We start from the raw sequence: 18871 nt of genomic DNA on the forward strand, positions 1-18871 counted from the left end.
ATCTTGCTCGGCCTCAGCTGGGAATGTGTGCGTGGGTGGCTCAGACTTTCCAATGACCTGCAAACAACCACATGAGCCCCTTTAGTGTTGATTTGACCATTAGAGAGCAGGCAAATTTGCAAATACAGAAGCCGCAAATAAAGGGGATCGCCTGCTACAAACTGGAGAACGAACCTTGGATTGCGCAGTTCTGATCCTAGTAGTCCACAGCTGTCATTTTCTAAGTAAGATTCTTAAAAGTAAATCCATGTCAGCTGTGTGGTAATAGGAGTTTTGCCAGAATAAAAAGCCCTTGGAGTTAATGCAGTGTGGATTCGCCAGTACCTCCACTGCTCACACCGCGCTGCAAACTCACATGTGCCCAGAAGTGCTTGCGGAAGAATGCTCGGGCAGACTTCTGGGCCCGAGAAACACACTGTGATCATATTTAATGTGTGTGTGTTGGGGGGGGGGGGGGAGACAATGAATACATGTAAATTTTTCATTGTAAAAAAAAATTAGAGGCTAGCCAGTGTGGCTCAGTGGTTGAGCGTCAACCTATGAAGTAGGAGGTCATGGTTTGATTCCCAGGCTAGGCACATGCCCAGGTTGCAGGCTCTATCCCCAGTGTTGGGCATGCAGGAGGCAGCTGATCAATGATTCTCTCATCATTGATGCTTCTATCTCTCCCTCACTTCTCCCTTCCTCTCTTAAATCATTAAAAACGTATTTTTTTAAAAGTTAGAGCAAATGGTATGAACAGAGAATCAAGTTTTTTTACTTAGAGTTTGGTAAAAGTCATCACAACTCTTGTTACAGCCGCAGGTGAGATTGAAGGACACAGAACAACGTGAGGTGAAGAGAATGGATTTCAAGTCAAACCAGAGTTTGGATTTCTGCTCCTGCTATTTGCAGGCTGTGATTTCCGGCAAATCACTTAATGGTTCTGAGCCGCAGATTCCTCTTTCTGTAAAGTGAGGTGAATAACACTATAGGAAGGTTGGAAGTATTGTATTCATTAAGTAGCAACTAGGTCTCCCAGGAGGCACTCAGTAAATGGTGACTTTAAGAACCAGAGAGGGAAACTTGCCTAGTAAGACAGAAATCTTAAGTCAGGGGTCCTCAAACTTTTTTAACAGGGGGCCAGTTCACTGTCCCTCAGACCGTTGGACGGCCGGACTATAGTTTAAAAAAAAAAACAACTATGAACAAATTCCTATGCACACTGCACATATCTTATTTTGAAGTAAAAAAAACAAAACGGGAACAAATACAATATTTGTATTTGCATGTGGCCCGCGAGCCGTAGTTTGAGGACCCCTGTCTTAAGTGGTTTTCTTAGATTATAAGTGGTATTCTTACCTTGTAAAGAGGCACCGTTCAGTTAGTTCCCCAGGTGAGAAACCTCAGATCTATCCGTACAGCATCTCTCTCCGCTGTTCTCAGCCTCTTCTCCTGTGGATTCCATCTCAGACATACCCATCAGTGGCTCCCTCCTCTCACCCTCTGCTTTCATCAGGGCTTATCTCACAGCACGGGCTGCTGCAGTCGCCACTCAGCTCCTCTCCCAGACGCCAGGCTCTGCCACTGCTGAAAAGCCTCTGAAGGCTTCACACGTCCATGGAATCAAGCCCAGCACCCTCGGGGCGGCACGCGCAATCCCTGCTGCCTGGGCTTTCCCTGCCTGTCTCTGTAGACTTGAATCTCACTTCCCGCCATACACCAAGTGTCCCAGCCCCACTGGACAGTGCCATTCCTGAGGAGCCATACACTTTCTGCCTCTGGTCTCCCCTTATGCCTGCTATCCCTTCTAAGAACACAGCGTCCTTTTTCCCACTTGAGAAACTCCACCTCACCTTTCAGTGTTCGGTTCAGGGGACACTCCTCTTTAACAAACCTCTCCCACGGTTCCCAGGCAAAATCAACCACTTCCCATCAAGCCTATTTCTGTTAAAGTCCGTATCAGGGGAAGGTCTTACTTTTTGTATATGTCTCTCTCCTGATGGCCTGAAACGGGAGAGGTAGGCCATTAAGGTCCTTGAGGACAGAGACAAGTCACCTTTGTATCCCTACTCTCTGGCCCAGTGTCAGGCATGTAGCATCCACACGTCAATTAGATTACACAGAACGTTGTCATTATCAAAAGCATAACCATGCATCTGTTGGCTGAGTAATGCTTAAAGCTCATTGCTTATTTCTAGCTATTTACAGTTCAGGAGCTCATACTTTACAGCGACGATGTGAATAGGACGCTCGGAGATGTTCCCAGTGCAGACGGCCTGGTCGTCGGAGGTCGTGAAGGATGTCGGTGTCCCTGTGGAATTGCATGTGGTGTATTTTGAGATCGAGTTTTGAGATTTACAAACAATTATAGAGCAAGGTAGCTTACATAACGCTTGAGGAATGAGAAGAGAAACTCTGATCGAGATTTTAACACAATAATCTGCAATGAAAATCAGGCCCTTGAAACCCAAGTGCCCTTAGGACAGGCAAAAAGAGAATTGCAGCAGCTCCTTGGAAGAGCCGTACCTCACAGTTGTCACTCAGACTAGACAGCAGCCAAGTCAGCAGAGTCGAGTAAGTGGCCCCTCTGGGGAATGCACTAGGCTCCAGTTCATGCAATAACAATAGCTTACGTTAGGCAGTATGTGCTGGGTGCCTTCTGCTTTACATGCATTTCAGTTAATTCATGTAGCAGCAAGTAATATCCCTTTTTTTTAAATCCTCGATATTTTCCATTGATTTGTTGTTTAAATATGTTTTTATTGATTTTAGACAGAGGAAGGGAGAGAAACATCTATGTAAGAGAGAAACATGGTTCGATTGCCTGCCTCCAGCACACACCCTAACTGGGGACCACACGCACAACCTGGGCAGGTACCCTGACCAGGAATCGAACCAGCAACCTTTAGGTGCATGGGAGGACTCTCAACCAACTAACACATACTGGCCAGGGCTCCATTGATTTTTTTTTTATAGAGAGAGGGAGAGAGAGAGAGAAAAAAACCAATCTGTTGCCTCCCGGGGATCAAACCCCCAACCTAGGTATGTGCCCTGACTAGGAATGAAGCCCACAGTCTTTTCCTATGTGTATGGGATGACGCTCAACCAACTGAGCCACCAGGCCGGGTGTAATATTCTTGTTTTACAGATGAGATAACTGAGATAGCAGAGGCTAAGAGAGGTTAACCAGTTAACTGTCACGATATTTTACATTTAATTTAAAAAGGTCCACCACTTGCATCTATAGACGCTTATGGTTAAGTAGCTTGCCCAGGATCACACAGTTCAAAAGTGTCAGAGTTAGTGCATGGAGGGAAATAATAGTCTCCAACAATTACCTTTGGACCAATTCCCCAGTCTTTCTGTCAGTGAACTGTTATATACTAGTATTCTCTTAGACCAGCTTCTTTTTTAAAATGTATTTTTATTGATTTCAGAGAGGGTGGGAATGGGAGAGAGGGAAACATCAATGATGAGAGAGAATCATTGACCGGCTGCCTCCTGCATGCCCCCTACCCGGGATTGAGCCCACAACCCGTCCATGTGCTCTGATTGGAAATCGAACTATGACCTCCTGGTTCACAGGTCGATGCTCAACCACTGAGCCACACCAGCTGGGTCTCTGAGACTATCTCGAAGACCCTGTCTGTGGGTTTAACTAACTTTCCCTGATGACGACGTAAATCATCCCCCCAGGCCAGGGCATCTTTGTTGTGAGTGCAGCACATTCATCTAGGTAGCTCAGGTATTTGCAACCTGATATTGGCAACCGACTCCTCTCATTTTGGACTTGATTGACGCAAAAGATCTTTCTACTTTGCTTTCTCCCTCCCAGGTAGTTGATACTTTTCCCAGAATTGTCAAGTATACATTTTAAAATGTCACTGCATAGAGGAGGAAAAAAATGGTAAATGTCCATATCAGGACAGGCAGTAGGGACATTTGGGTACCTTCATATCCTCGCTTCCCGTTAGTCAGAAGCTGCTACAGTTTTGGTTCCTCATTTATTTTTTTATTCAACTTTCTAGATCAGGGGTCCTCAAACTATGGCCCGCGGGCCACATGCAAATACAAATATTCTATTTGTTCCCGTTTTGTTTTTTTACTTCAAAATAAGATATGTGCAGTGTGCATAGGAATTTGTTCATAGTTTTTTTTTTTAAACTATAGTCCGGCCGTCCAACGGTCTGAGGGACAGTGAACTGGCCCCCTGTTTAAAAAGTTTGAGGACCCCTGTTCTAGATGGACCTGACTCTGTCAGAACGCGTGAGTGAGTGAGCCCTGCCCGATGGGGCTGGGGGAGGGGGGAGGGTGGCTTCTCCATCAGCCATGACTCGCTTAGGATTCGTCACGTGCACCAGGAGACAATTAGATGTGAAGGCCTCTGGAGCATCCATCAGCTCCTTGGGAATTCTGTGATCTTTCGGCTGCCGTAAGCCCTGACCTCTCTCTCCTTAGAGGCCAAAGGAACAGGGTCAGGCTGGGGCTGCACAAAACCACACGGGAAGCCCTGGCCCCTCACCCCCCATCCGTGAGGGCCCCTCGTCCTCACTCACAAAACCCAGTGTGTCCGCAGAGCTGTCGGTAACAGAACAAAAGGGCAAGAGGACCGCGGGTTTCCCACCGTTCCTGCTCAGTGCCCTGTGTGCCCCGGGCAGGCAGCATGGGGTAGCTGTGGGTCAGGATGGTTCTTCCCCCTTTCCTCTCTGCTTTAAGAGACACAACTACCTCCACTTTCCAGGCTGACTGGTTTATTTTATTTTTTTCCACAGAAAACATTTCACTTGGTTTTATAGCTTCCCTGTGTAAATCTAGGCAACTCTCCCAAGAGCCCTCAATCGGGGGTGATGTCCCAGATCCGTGAGGGCAGGGGCCCTGGGGAGAGGGTCTTGAGGCCCTGCCTCCTGAGGACCGGGGCTGGGAGTTTGCCTTGGGGGGCAAAGGGGCGGGGCCGCTCCGGGGCGGGCAGTGGTTATTTCCGGCTTTTAGCAGCTGGCTGAATCTGAGCCTTATCTTCCTGGCCTTCAGCCTCCTGCCAGGCACCAACCGACAGGACCCACTCGCCTAAGGGGAGCCCCTTAAGTGCAACATGTCTGAAGCAGCTGACCTTGCTCACAGCTCTTCGCACTGCTGCCCAAATACTAGCATTTGGGGTGTACAGAATGGGAGAGTCGACCTCCGAGCCCTTCCAGGGCCCATGATCAGCACTGAGGGTAACAGAGCCAAGGAATGGAGACATCCTCAAACAACTTTCAGATTCTTCTAATACATGCCCACTGTAGAAATTGTTTAAAACTGATGTTTGCAAGCGCGATAAAGGATGAATGTAATAACTACACGAATCCTGCTACTAAAATATAATCATGGTTAATTACTAATTATTAACACTTTGGCTTATTTCTTTCCAGTCTCTTTCTCTAGACACATAATTACTTTAACAAGGTGGAAGTCATACTGAATAATCAGAATTTATTTTATTTTATTAGATGTATTAGGGCAACATTGATTAATAAGATTATATGAGCTTTGAGTGTACACTTCTGTGATACATCATCTGTTTATTGCGTCATGTGCTCACCACCCAAAGTCTAGTCTCCTGCTAGAACCATATATTTGACTCTCTTCTTACCCTCTTCAGCCTCCCCCCAGCCCTCTCTGCCTCTGGGAGCACCACACTGTGGTCCGTGTTCATGCATTTGTTGGTTTGTTGCTTTCTGTTTTTATTCCACATGTGAGTGAAATCATGTGGTTCTTGTCCTTTTCTGTCAGCCTTATTTTGCGTGGCATGATACTCACAGGATCCATCCTATTGTTCAAATGGCAGGATTTCAAATATGAGTAAGGGATCAAAAGAAGTTTCCATTCAAATCCTAATCCATTCATCAGTATTGACAAATTTTACTGAAACTTTCAAACTAAGTCCAGTACCTTGTCCGTGTTACTTGGCGAAGCAGTGACATCTGTCCAGTTGCGTTCGATTCCAACCACAAACGCTGAGGACAGAGTGCTGCTCCTGGGGTCCTCCCGCTCGGCCTGTGCAGAGCAGACTTCAACCCAGTGAGTCAAGTGGATCCCAAAGGAGGCTCCCAGTCAGTGAAATCCAGAACTCGGACACAAACCTGTGTTCTGCCTCCATCAGCTTCTCCAGGCTGCTGCTTTTTCTCCCGTAATTAATGCCCATTGCGAGCGATTGGTTCTCACTCGCTATGGAATCCGTTAAGTGGATTAGACTTTGAATAGGCAGGTGACATTGTGGGTACTTGACTGGTCTTATTAAACTTTGGTTTAAGGAAAGTCCTACTTCAGACTGGGCCAGGTACGCCTTCTTTTTGTTGACTTTTGAAGAATATATTTAAATGATGATTCGAGAGTGGCCTGTGACACAGGACTGTAAGGCAGCAGCCTATAAAGACGGTTATTTAAGAAAATAATTTTTCGGCAAGAAGAAAAATTTCCTAACCCACTCCTACTTCCTGTCATTCAAATTCTTCAAAGGGTGTTGATGGGGTTTTTGATTTGTAATGTCAATGTTATATTGCCTAAAAATCCCAAAGCTGTTAGCAGTGGATAAAGATGATCATTTCTGTTTGCTTTCTTTAAAAAAAAAAAAAGTGGTGAGAAAAAGTAAAGAAAGCCCAGTAGTGGTACTTTAAAATTGGGGCTTAGGTTAAATATTTCTTATTTTCTTTAATGTGACAAAACCATCTTAAGAAAACACCCAGCTAAGACATAGTGGCAATAATTCGTATAAATTAGGCTATTACCTGAGCTACCAAGGCCGTTAAAAACAATTACTTAGTACTCCTGAAAGGCTTCTGAGATAAATCTTAAGATGTAGGAATTGCTTATGCAATGCTACAAAAAATGCCAGGCTCTATGTTGGATTGCTGTCTGGTCAGTTTTATTGTAATTACTCAGTGATTCTATAAGACTAAGCCTCAAAAAAATAATGAGCAGTTAATGAACTACACAATAACCAAATCTGAATCGGGCCAGGTCAGTTGAGTTTCTTGAGAGGAGAGAGACTAGGAAACCTAATGGGAACTGTGTGGCAGGTGTAATTCCGGTTGGAAACAGGACTAAATCGCATGGCAGTCCTGCTCTCTGAAGAACTAGGTATAAATCTGTCATTAAAAAATGGGTGTTATGTTATTGATTAAAAAGTAGTAGAGTATTAGCTTCCAGTATTTTAATTTTAAAGAGCATCATTGGGTACAACTGTTACAACTTGAGTGAAAGAAGACAAATCATGTTCCTTCAGTGAGACGTTCCTTAAATTCATCTTAGATTAATTTTGACTGGAAAGTTTTCAGGGAATTGTGCTGAGCCTAAAAATTCCCCCCAAACCTTAGCATCTGTTCTGTATTCACAAAAGGAAATAACTACATGTCAAATGCAAGAAGATTCTATTTCCTTTTAGACCAGTGGTTCTCAACCTTCTGGCCCTTTATTTTTTTTTTAAAAAAAAATTGTTTTATTGCTTAAAGTATTACAAAGAGTATTACATATGTCTCCTTTTTTTTCCCCCTTGACATTCCCCCGGCCTCCCCTCCCCCCTCCCCACAGTGTCTTGTGTCCATTGGTTATGCTTATATGCATGCATACAAGTCCTTCGGTTGATCTCTTACCTCCCCCCAACCCTCCCCAGCCTTCCCGCTGTAGTTTGACAGTCTGTTCGATGCTGCTCTGCCTCTGTATCTATTTTTGTTCATCAGTTTATAATGGTCTTAATTATCCATAAATGAGTGAGATCATGTGGTATTTTTCTTTCACTGACTGGCTTATTTCACTTAGCATAATGCTCTCCAGTTCCATCCATGCTGTTGCAAATGGTAAGAATTCCTTCTTTTTTACAGCAGTGTAGTATTCCATCGTGTAGATGTACCACAGTTTTCTAATCCATTCATCTGCTGATGGGCACTTAGGCTGTTTCCAGATCTTAGCTATGGTAAATTGTGCTGCTGCTATGAACATAGGGATGCATATATCCTTTCTGATTGGTGTTTGTGCTGGAGAGGATGCGGAGAAAAGGGAACACTCATGCACTGCTGGTGGGAATGCAGACTGGTGCAGCCACTATGGAAGACAGTATGGAGTTTCCTCAAAAAGTTAAAAATGGAACTCTCATTTGACCCAGTGATCCCACTTCTAGGAATATATCCCAAGAAACTTTCTGGCCCTTTAAATACAGTTCCTCATGTTGTGACCCAACCATAAAATTATTTTTGTTGCTACTGTTATGAATTGTAATGTAAATATCTGATATGCAGGATGGTCTTAGGCAACCCCTGTGAAAGGGTCGTTTGACCGCCAAAGGGGTCACGACCCTCACGTTGAGAACCGCTGCTTTAGACAGGTGGTTTTTTTTTTACAAGTTTACGTCAAAAGTCTTTTTAGACCTTAAAAGTGTTTTGTTTCCTTGTGGCAGGATAGCTAATGTATAATTGTTGCAATTTCTCCCACCAGTGCCCTGCCAGACTGTTCTAGATTACTTGAAGACGGTGCTACAGCATCACAACCAACTCATGATCCCACAGCCAGTCGAGCAGCCCTCCGAGGTAGGTCTCCCTTTGTAATAAGGTAAATGTTGTTCCATTGGGAATTTCCTTAAAATGAAGCGTCTTGATGGCTTACCCACATATCCCAGAACAGGTTGGCTAACAAAATACATTTCTGACTCGCTGAGGCTTAGGCATCTACCACCTGTGAGGATGCAGCCTGTGGCAAAAGACGATGCATGTATTTAACTCCCAAAGAGTCCATCTGTACTCTGGGGGCAATAAGAGAGAAATAGCCGTTTAAATAATGTGGGAAGTTTTTCCACCATTCTTTTGGCACAGGGGGCCGGAGATGGGAGTCCCCACCTGTCATTCCTCAGGCAGAGCCAGGGTCCCAGAACGCCTCTTTCTGTGAGACGTCACCCACGCTGAGGTTCTCCAGTGTTTAGATAGATATTTCCCGAACATTAGGGCCCCTGAACGTGAGCATTTTGTTCCTCTGGACCTCAGTGGAAGAAACCACGATCCCTTCATCGTGTAGGAGAAGCGGTCTGTTTTGATGGTAATGGCTGTACCTGTTAAACCAGTACATTGGTACAGGATCTAAGGCTCAGTTTTCTGGGAGTGTGATTTTCATCTTAGGGACCTCAGAACCTAAATCCAGTGGGAGAAGCCACTGCACTGTACCTTACGGGGGTTACCAGTGTCTAGGATTGATAACAGTAGGTTGCAGTAGCTCAGTTTTTCCATTTGGCAGGGCGAGTTGTCCAAGTTAGTAACAGTACGTCGTTGACCCACTCTGTCATCTCGTGGTCATACATCCATTGGCATTCCCCGCGTCCAGTTAAATACTATGAAAGTGCTATCCCTGTGCTTACCATTTAGTAGATCCTGCCGCACACCTGTTCCCACCCGACCCCTGTGCCTCTGCTGAAGAAATACAAGGCCACACGGTGGTCCAGCGCCCCGCGCTGTGAGAGACGGGATGAAAAGGGTGGCGTCATCTCGTGCAGACTGAGACTCAGTGCCTGTGACCCGAGACACTCCCTTCCCCTGAACTTTGGAGGAGGGCTTTCAAAGGCCTGGTCCTTTGCGGCAGCCACAGCCTATCCTTGGTCCCACCACACCCCCTCTCGAATTCAGCAAGATAGTCAGATACCCCAGTTGAATTCCGTATACTGACTTCTGCCACACTTCCATCAGCCTTCGTGCACACCCCACACCCCCCTCGAGGGCAGTGCCCTTGCCAGTGCCGCCTGGTCCACGTCTAGTTTACCCAGCTCTGCCGCCGCCTTCTAAGACGTGGTGCTAGCCTTTATGCTTTGTCTTGTGCACTGATTTCTCTCTTGTTTCTGGGTCCTTCTCCTGAGTATCAAACACACTCAAGTCTTCCCACCCTGAAAAATAAGCCTTCCTTTTCTTCCTCCTTCTCTCCACCAATTATTATCTTTTCTTTCTCCTTCCATCACCCAAAGAATCCTCTGGCAGCACCTTCATTCTGCACCGCAGCACATCTCCCTCCTCGAAGCCTAGCCCCGATCTCATCCCCATTAGCCTCCCTAGTGCCTGCCCTTGAAAGCACTTGCCAAATGGTGACCTCATTTTCTAAAAGTGATTAAACGTTCAAAAGGTGGGTCTCTGTTCGTCATCTCCACCCTCTGAATTTCCACTTGCTCTCCCACCACCTGGAATCTGTCTCCAGCTCCACTGTGTGTCAGAATGCCCTGTAAGAAGCCTCAGAACTCCACCCCCTCCATGATCTCTGCGGCCTTCATGCCAGGACATTCTTCTGGTTCCCAGCCTTTTCCATCTGGTGTTCGCTGGAGTTTCATCTTGCATTGTTCTCTCTTTTTTTAAAAAATTTTACTTTTACTTTCTTTTTTTAATATATTTTTTATTAATTTCAGAGATGGGGGGAGAGAGAGAAAGAGAAGAAAAAATATCAGTTATGGGAAAGAATCATTGATTAGCTGCCTCCTGCACGCCCCACACTGGGGATCAAGCCCACAACCCAGGCCTGTGCCCTGACAGGGAATCAAACTGTGACCTCCTGGTTCATAGGTCGACGCTCAACCACTGAGCCATGCAGCCGGGTCTGCATCATTCTCTTGCTCTCCACGCCCTTTCCTGGTCAGTCATGTTCTCTCACTCTCTCTCTGAACATCAGCCTCCTGTAGGTTAAAGAGTCCCTAATCCAGCTCCAAACCACCAGTCTCCAGGGCTCAACTCTGGACCAGGGGGTCCAGAGCCTGACCAGCAGTGGAATGCCATGCACCCCGAACTCAAGACACCTTTGAATGCCCATCTGGACTCCTGTTTTATCTACAAGAAAAGCAGCACTTCCTGGCCAGTGTGGCTCAGTGATTAAGGGTCGACCTGTGAAGTAGAAAGTCACAGTCAGGGCACATGACCAGTTCGCAGCCTCGATCCCCAGTAGGGGACATGCAGGAGGCAGCGGATCAGTGATTCTCTCTCATTATTGATATTTCTATTTCTCTCTCCCTCTCCCTTCCTCTCTGAAATCGAGAAAAATATATTTTTAAAAATTTAACAAGGCACCAACCCCAGGCAGAAATTTCTGAGGCATCACTGACTCTCCTCGTCCTCATTCCTGGCATCCACGTGTTTGACAGCCATGTTGAATAGTCTCTCATCTTGTCTCTGGTTCACGCTCATCACTTTCACCTGGGCTGTGACAGTAGATTCTGTCTTCTCCATTTTCCACACCGAACTTACTTTTCTAAAGTGTGGATACAAAATGAATGTTACATACTGGATTTCTCCTTAGGACAGGGCCCACGGTTTCCTAGCCTAACATTTCTATTATACAGAAAGCACATCTGAAAAGCTCGCTTTCTCCAAGAAGCTTTCCCTAATTGCCAGACCCTCTCTGCTCGCCAGGACATTGTTTATAAGATGAATTCTGCACTTACTGAAAAGTCAGCGTCCACCTGAGTCTTCCATTTGGTTGAGTCTATGAAGACATAGAGCACTCACTGTTCAGCTTGGTTTTTTTCAAAGTTGTCTCAACAGTAGGTCAGACTTTAATAAGCTGTTGGTGGCGAGTTGAGGAGAGTATGCGATCAGAATTCTATGAAAACATAAAAGTAGGGGAAATGCCTACATTTCCTCTGCATAGGACTATTAAACTTGACCCATCATCATTACTACTATATTATTTTTATTGTCATGTCAGACATATGAGCATTTTCTCATTGGTATTATTTACTACATTTTATTTCTATTAACCATGTACGGTAAATCTCATCCACAACACAGAGCATTCTGAGTTGTTTTAAGCTGTAGATTACTTTCTTTTCTTCCTTAAAAAAACTGCCTCCGGATGCTATTTCTATATTTTATGAGTGCTACATTTCACGGAAAGGTATCTGAGTATATTTTGTAAGGATTTGAGAAAGCTCCTTCCCCGTATTGTCGCTCCCTAATCTCAAGTACCGCCCGTCTTGAAATAGACTCAACTCTGGCCCGAGAGATGAACTCTGAAATCGGGGGCTGGGTTCCCAGCTCTGCCTTTTGGCTTAGGAGACCTTGGGAAACAGCTGTGGGAATCCTAGCTTGTAGGATGAGCTCACACACCCAAGGGAAAGCCCTTTTAAAACTTGTGCAGTGTTGAATGACCACAAGGTTTAAAACCAGTTGCACGGTCTCCTTTTCCCAGGCTGACAGGTGCTTACAGGGACCGTACCTGAGAAGCTGGTTTTCACTTAAGGAAGGTGGGAGTCCTCTGTCTTCATCGTCCTTTTCATTGGCCCTCTGACTTTGATGGTCTCCTTAAAGTTCTTTAACTTCGCCAGTTTATTAGAGTCAGAAGCTCTTCAAGTGTCCCAATGCCGCAGGGATTAAAAACAAGGCAAGAAGCCTGCATTGCAGCGCATTACTGAGTGTCTGCCATGTGCTGGTGGCGGTGGCATACACTGCATCGTCAGTCACAGGTGTTCATCGCGCCTGCTCTCTCGTGCACTGTTCTCGGCCCTGGAAGAAGACACAGACTAAAGCAGATAATCATCCCAGCCCCCGTGGGCTTATCTCCTGGTGGGGAGATTGGTGGACTCCTCCCCACACCTGCAGGCTGGGATTGTTATCCTTACTGGGACAGAAGACAGCTTACGTTTAGAGAACGTGTCACCTGGCCGGGCCTGCACCAGAGCCCACCACTGTGCTTGCACCAGCATCTCAGCCTGTGGCTAGGGGTACAGGGTGCATGTGGCAGCCTGGGGCTGCTCACCCGTGGCTCGATACATGGTGACGGTTATTAGGGAGGCTCTTCCACAGGAACACTTTTGACACAGTTCGTGGTCTGAGACAGCGAGCCCTGGGTCCCACCTTCCCCAGGCCCCAGTGAGCTGCACTCCGGGCTGAGGGGTCAGCCAATCAGAACCCTGTGACCCTTCCCTCCCTGTGCATGGGAAGCAGTGGAATTTTCTTCCTTGCTACCTGCCTCTGTCTCCTCCCGGACTTACCCTCTGTTCCTTACCTTTGTGAAGGGCACCCATTTCTCCTGGGAATCATCTGGACTCCCTGGGCTCCCAGACCGTGGCTCTCTGAATTGCTTGCCTGACCCCCTTGATTCTGCATCTTTCCTGCTGGCTGCTGCATCTACACTGCCACAGAGTCGAGTCATTCCTCCACCTCCATCATGTCCCCCATGAGATGGCAGCCTTGGCTGAGGTGCCCTTTGGGACTCTGGGCTCCTGCCCATCACTTGATCATTTGTGGTAATACACAGAGCAGGGTTGATTTATGCTCCCAAATACTCGTATCTTAAACCTTAAACCTATGATAACTTAGTTAATTCCTTCCATTTTATGGTTAGGGAAACTTGGATCCAACAAGTTGAAGTAGTAACTTGCTCAAGAAACACAACAAGTAAGACGCAGAGCCAAGATTTAATTAAAGCCCAAATGGAACCCTGGCCAGTGTTGCTAAGTGACTAGAGCGTCAGCACATGGCCCATGGGTTCAAGTCTCAGTCAAGGGCACATAGCTGAGTTTCAGGTCTGTTCCCTGCTCCCCAATCAGGGCACATGCGAGAGGCAACCAGTTGATGTCTCTCTTACGTCAATGCCTGCCCCCTTCAACTATCTAAAAGCAATCTATATATATAAAGAGCCGGGGGCCATGGCAACCAAATGGACGACCGAACAGGCTGGCGACAAGGCCGGCAGGGGAGTTAGTGAGTGACGACCAAACGACTGAGCAGCAGGCTGTGTGGGGTGACCAGGCCAGCAGGGGAGGGCAGTGAAGGATGACCAGGCCGGCAGAGCGGGGCAGTGAGGGGTGACCAGGCCAGCAGGGGGCACTTTTGGGGGTGACCAGGCCATCAGGGGGAAGCCATGAAGGGCGACCAAGCCGGGGGGGCGAGGATGCAGTTGGGGGCAACCAGGCCAGCAGTGGGGGCAGTTGGGGGTGATCAGGCCGGCGGGGGGAGTGGGGTAGGTGGGGGCGACCAGGTTGGCAGGGGGGGCAGTTGGGGGTGACCAGGTTGGCAGGCAGAGGCGGTTAGGGGTGATCAGGCTGGCAGGGGGGCCAGTAGGGATGATCAGGCAGGCAGGTGTTATGCCCAGAGCTCGGGGTCCCCAATAATCCACCACCAGGGAGCCTCCTCCGATGCAAAAGCAACGAGTCTTTATTGATCAATTCTAGAATTGGCTCCCAGCCTCTATCCGGCGCAGCGGTGAGGCGAGAGAGAGTGTCCCAGGAGAACAAAGGTTATATAGGGCTAGCTATTTGGGGTGGGCTTTAGGGGTGACATGAGTTACAGAGATTGGTCAGGGTTTTACAGCATAAGGGTCAGGAAGTGACCATCACATTCTGAAGGTTGGAGCCGTCCTCCACTGTAGCCTTATTAGGACCGTAGCTACATTTCTGGAGCTTCATTGGCCCACTCAGGCGGGTGGTTCGGAGAGTTAGTACAATACCAGCATTCTTGTGGTCACTCTCGGGGGGGGGGGGGAGGGGGGGGCTTGGGCTGAGGGCCCAGCCTTGCAAGACAAGATAGAGGAGAGGGAGAAGAGTATGTCCCTGCTTCGTCCTTGAAGAGGGAGGAGGGTGCATTTCTGCTTAGTTCTGCTTAGTTCTTTCAAGTTCCGTTCTGTCCCTTCACAGGCAGGTGAGCAGTTAGAAACCAGCAGTCCCGGATTGTGAGAGGGATGTCCAACGGCCTGAGGATCGGGCCTAAACAGCAGTCAGACATCCCCCGAGGAGTCCTGGATTGGAGAGGGTGCAGGCTGGGCTGAGGGGACCTCCTTCCCCTCTCCCCACCCCCAACCCCCCCGGATGAATTTCATGCACCAGGCCTCTAGTAGAAAAATATCCTTGGGTGAGGATTAACCAAAAAAGAACAAGGTGACTTTAAATTCAAATACAAACCATGTGCAACATCCTCCCTTAAAAAGGAAACTGAGTCACACTACTGCTCATTCACGAAAGGATGAATGCTTTGGAGATGAGTGTATAATTCAGTGACAGTTTCATAGCCAAGTCTGGTCGTCCCCTTCCTGTTGGTGTCTGTGCCGTTTGCCCTTCTCAGCACTTAACTGCACAGAACACTTTTTGAAATAAAACCCTAATAGACCCAAACATTGTCAAATTTATAACCTGTAGTAAATTTGCAGAGCTGTAAAACGGAATGCGTTTTCCCTTCGTTATTTGGTACACCTTAATTACTGGGGAAGGAGTACATTAAAACTGAGATCATGGGTTAATTAATTGTCCTGGACTGTAGAATTTTATGGACAGCCAGAACTAAAGTAATGGTTGTGTGGGAGCAGTTGACTAAACATGGCTTATAAATGTTACAGAAATTCCCATAATTAGTCCCACTGCAGCTATTTAGCTTGGGAATTTTATAGCAGACATAAATTACGAAGGTGAAAAGTATGAAAAATTTTGAATTGACATAGTGGCGTTTGCAAAAGCTATAATTTGAAAAAAAAAAACCACCTGTTTTGTACTATTATTAATTTTTTTTTCAGTTTCCACAATTCCCCCTTTTTTAAATTTACTTTTTAATGTTGTTTCCGCTATAATGTCATCAGTGGCTATCAGGTGTTAGGTGCATAAGCACAAGTGATACCTCATGAAAATAGACCCCCAGCATCATTTCCAAAAGTACGTCACTGCCAACCCCAGGAGGAAGGGGCCTATTTGATCACACTCTTCAAAGCCATTTCTGCATATTTTAATGGATTGAAAAGGAAAGTTACGGGTTCTTTTTAAATAGTGTTCCCTGTCATTGGATCTTGACACATTTTAACCTACCTGTTAAAATGCAAGTTATAAATAGCTCCTCTTTCAAAGGTGTTCATTATACCTCATTGGCTCTTGTTATAGAAAATGCAAATGTAATTTGAAAAGTGCCCGTTCTGAGTGTGAGCAATCACGTGTGCTCTTCAATGCCTGGTTCATTGTCAGCCCACAGCCACTTGGTGAGAAAGCACGTTTGCCTTTGAAATGGAGATGGCCTCGGCGTCTGGCTGGCTGGCTAAGTGGGTAATGAGAAAATATTTCGCTCTTCCAGGGAAGCAAGCAGCTGTTGAACAACTATCCTGTCTACATAACGAGCAAACAGTGGGACGAGGCTGTGAATTCTTCAAAGAAAGATGGGCGGCGGCTCCTGCGATACCTCATCAGATTTGTTTTCACGACCGATGAGCTTAAGTACTCATGCGGCCTTGGGAAAAGGAAAAGGTCAGTGCAGTCAGGAGAGACGGGTCCCGAAAGACGCCCTCTGGATCCAGTTAAAGTAACATGCCTCCGAGGTACTGCATCCTTCCGCTCAGCGTCCCATCTGTGATCTCATTTCACCGCATTGGCTGTGGCTCGCGTGCAAGTGTAGCCCTTCCCGTTTCTTTGGTTTTTTCCCCACTGAGACCTCATAGGCTTCCTGTGGCCCATCTACTGGGTATCGACAAGTTCTCTTTAAAAGCTCCTTGTTTGCGTTAGCCTTGGTGTTCTCCCTGAACGGCCCGTAGCATTGCATAGCACCTCATGTTTCACGCTCTGAGTTCCAACTTGCTCTGCTGCCAGAGGAGGCCCTTTCCGGCCACACTGGAGCCTTGGGCCAGGCACAGAGGAAGGGGAGACGTGGAGTGGTTTGTGTTAATTAGTCAGGTGGTAGGTAGAGCCCGTTTTCATTTGCAGCCTGTGGCCCACCCCCTCCCCATCTAGCTGCCCTCTCAAGAATACATGCCCCCAAACTCCTTAAATTTATGTAGAATTCATTTTCCTCAGTGCCTAAAGTATTACTTGGCCCTATCAAACTTTATTCTATTAGTTTCAAAAAAGTTCCTGTATTAAAAATGAAGGCACTGCTTCATCCGTATTCATAACTGGTTACTTTGCATCTGATCCATACTTGGTAAGCCAGGCAGGGGTTGAGGAGGAAGAATTAAGAGATACACCATTCTTGCAGCAGGTTCAAATAAACAGACAGACATTAGACAACTAGGAACATTATAGAGCCAACAAATACACCGTTCACACCTGAAAAATGTCATATTGAAAAGCTCAGTGTTCACCTGGATAGGTCAGTAGTAAGTTTATCGGTTGGAAAGATTTAACAGTGACTTACCCTGGACATGGATCAAATGTATCCTGACAAGGAAGCCACGGGGGCAAACCTGAGCGCTGACCAGGCCTCGGTTATCACCTCGGTTATCCTGCTGGGTGCCCACAGGGACTGTTAGTGTGCTAAACGCCTGTGTAGTATTTGTTAGCAGCCGAGTTCCCCACGCCCGTCCTGAGCGTCTGATTCAACTGGTCTGGGGCGGGTATGGGGAGGCCGCATTGCTGTGCCTCAGGACCTTCCGGGTGATCCTAATGCCCATGGCCCTCATGGCCCTTCCCAATACCACGGGCATGAATACTCCCATATTAACCAGGCACAGGTGCTCCAGAGCATCCCCTGTTGGCCATTCTGGAAATTCCACTTGCTCAGAGTGGGTACGATGGAAATGTTCAGGGTCTTTCTGAGCCAACTGCCCATGATGTCCTGTATTTTCCAACATCATCAGAGCTGATGGGATCCTCGCCAAGAGGACCAGAGGCAGGGGCAGGCCTGGGACTCCCCTGAATGTAGGCTCTGTGTGCTACGGAAGCTGCCCTGGGGCTAAGGGACTCAGAATAAGGGGCCTCAAGTGGTGTCCCTTTGAAGAAATCCTTATTAAACATTTTACATGTTAACTAGCAAGTATGTGAAACAGGGATTAGCATCCGTCCCAAAGCACCAGTGCCCGTGCCCTGAGGATGCTGCCACACCCACTGCGACACTAACGCCGGGGAGGCTGTCTGAGCAGCGCTGCCTGCTCCAGCCCGTGCCCGCGTGAGGACATGACCCACAGGCCTCCACTGGAGAATGTGTGGGCACGGAATGGTAGTTGTCTGCCCAGGGCAGCTGGTTAGAGCATTTATATGTCTGTCCCAGAAGCTGCAATCCTAGGGCCCTCCTGTGACCTAGATGGGATTCCCTCCCTAAAGCTTCGGGCCTGGTGACTCCCGGGGGTGGTGAACAGGATTACAGTGGCCAAGGAAGCCTCAGACCAGGGCCACTTTCAGTGATGGAAAGCAGGGAGCTCGGGGAATAGAATCAACCTGCTCCCAAATGCATCCCATCTGTGTCACAGAATGAGCCCTACCTTTAGCTTTTAATAGTCTGTCCGTTTCAGGGACAGTCCTGTCACAGCGGTAGATGGGGGGAGCGTCACAGCAGCGCGTCCTCATCCGTTAGCCTCTCTTTCCTCTCGCTGATGCTTTGAGTCTCTCACTTCCTTGGGTTCATGTGAGAGGGGGATCTGAACAGATAGGGGAGTTATTTAAACAGTTGTCAAATGCTCACTGAATACAGAAGGGACTTGAGGAGGACAGAGGAGGAATAGGAAACAGTCCCGGCTTCTGGCGCCAATAAGTAGTCCGGCTGGAGATGATTGGAGGACAGTGGTGAGATAATAAGGTGCAGATATTTGAGTCCTTGAGGTCCCAGAATACCTCCTTTCTCTGCCCAGCACTGTCATGACCTGGACTTTAGAATTGCCCTTCAGTGTTTCCCAGGCTCGCACCCCAGGATAGGCCGTTAGGCTCCCAGCAGTTGCGGAGTGAGGAGCTGAATTAACAGAATGCTTTCCCCAAGGAAGGCGTCCAGGGCTGGGACTGAGGGAGGCAAGTGAGTATCTCACCTTAGGTAGAATCAAAGGGTGTGCCAAGCCAGCAACCTGGGTGGACCCACCCACCCACCCACCCACCCCTGACCTCCGCCTTCTCAGCAGGAGTCCACTGGGCATAGTTCAGGGTGAGGGAGTTCGCTGGTCCAGGAACTCAAGGCGTTAGCTTCTCCCCAGGGCAGATAGAGTGTGGATTTCACAAAGCAATTTCAGA

The 18871-nt window shown here is 47.4% G+C and overlaps 1 protein-coding gene across 2 annotated transcripts in view; it reads left to right on the forward strand.

Moving 5' to 3' along the window:
• The window catches only part of BEND4 (BEN domain containing 4), a 39755-nt gene that overhangs the window by 14595 nt on the left and 6289 nt on the right, over positions 1 to 18871 (forward strand). The window contains exons 3-4 of one of the 2 annotated variants that reach the window (XM_059672346.1): positions 8449 to 8540; positions 16020 to 16260. In XM_059672346.1, the coding sequence (XP_059528329.1) occupies positions 8449 to 8540; positions 16020 to 16260 (333 nt within the window). The remainder of the gene's footprint in view (positions 1 to 8448; positions 8541 to 16019; positions 16261 to 18871) is intronic. The other variant, XM_059672352.1, reaches the window with a different exon arrangement.

The sequence above is a fragment of the Myotis daubentonii genome, chromosome 1 (assembly GCF_963259705.1).
Source record: "Myotis daubentonii chromosome 1, mMyoDau2.1, whole genome shotgun sequence".
Classification (NCBI taxonomy): domain Eukaryota; kingdom Metazoa; phylum Chordata; class Mammalia; order Chiroptera; family Vespertilionidae; genus Myotis; species Myotis daubentonii.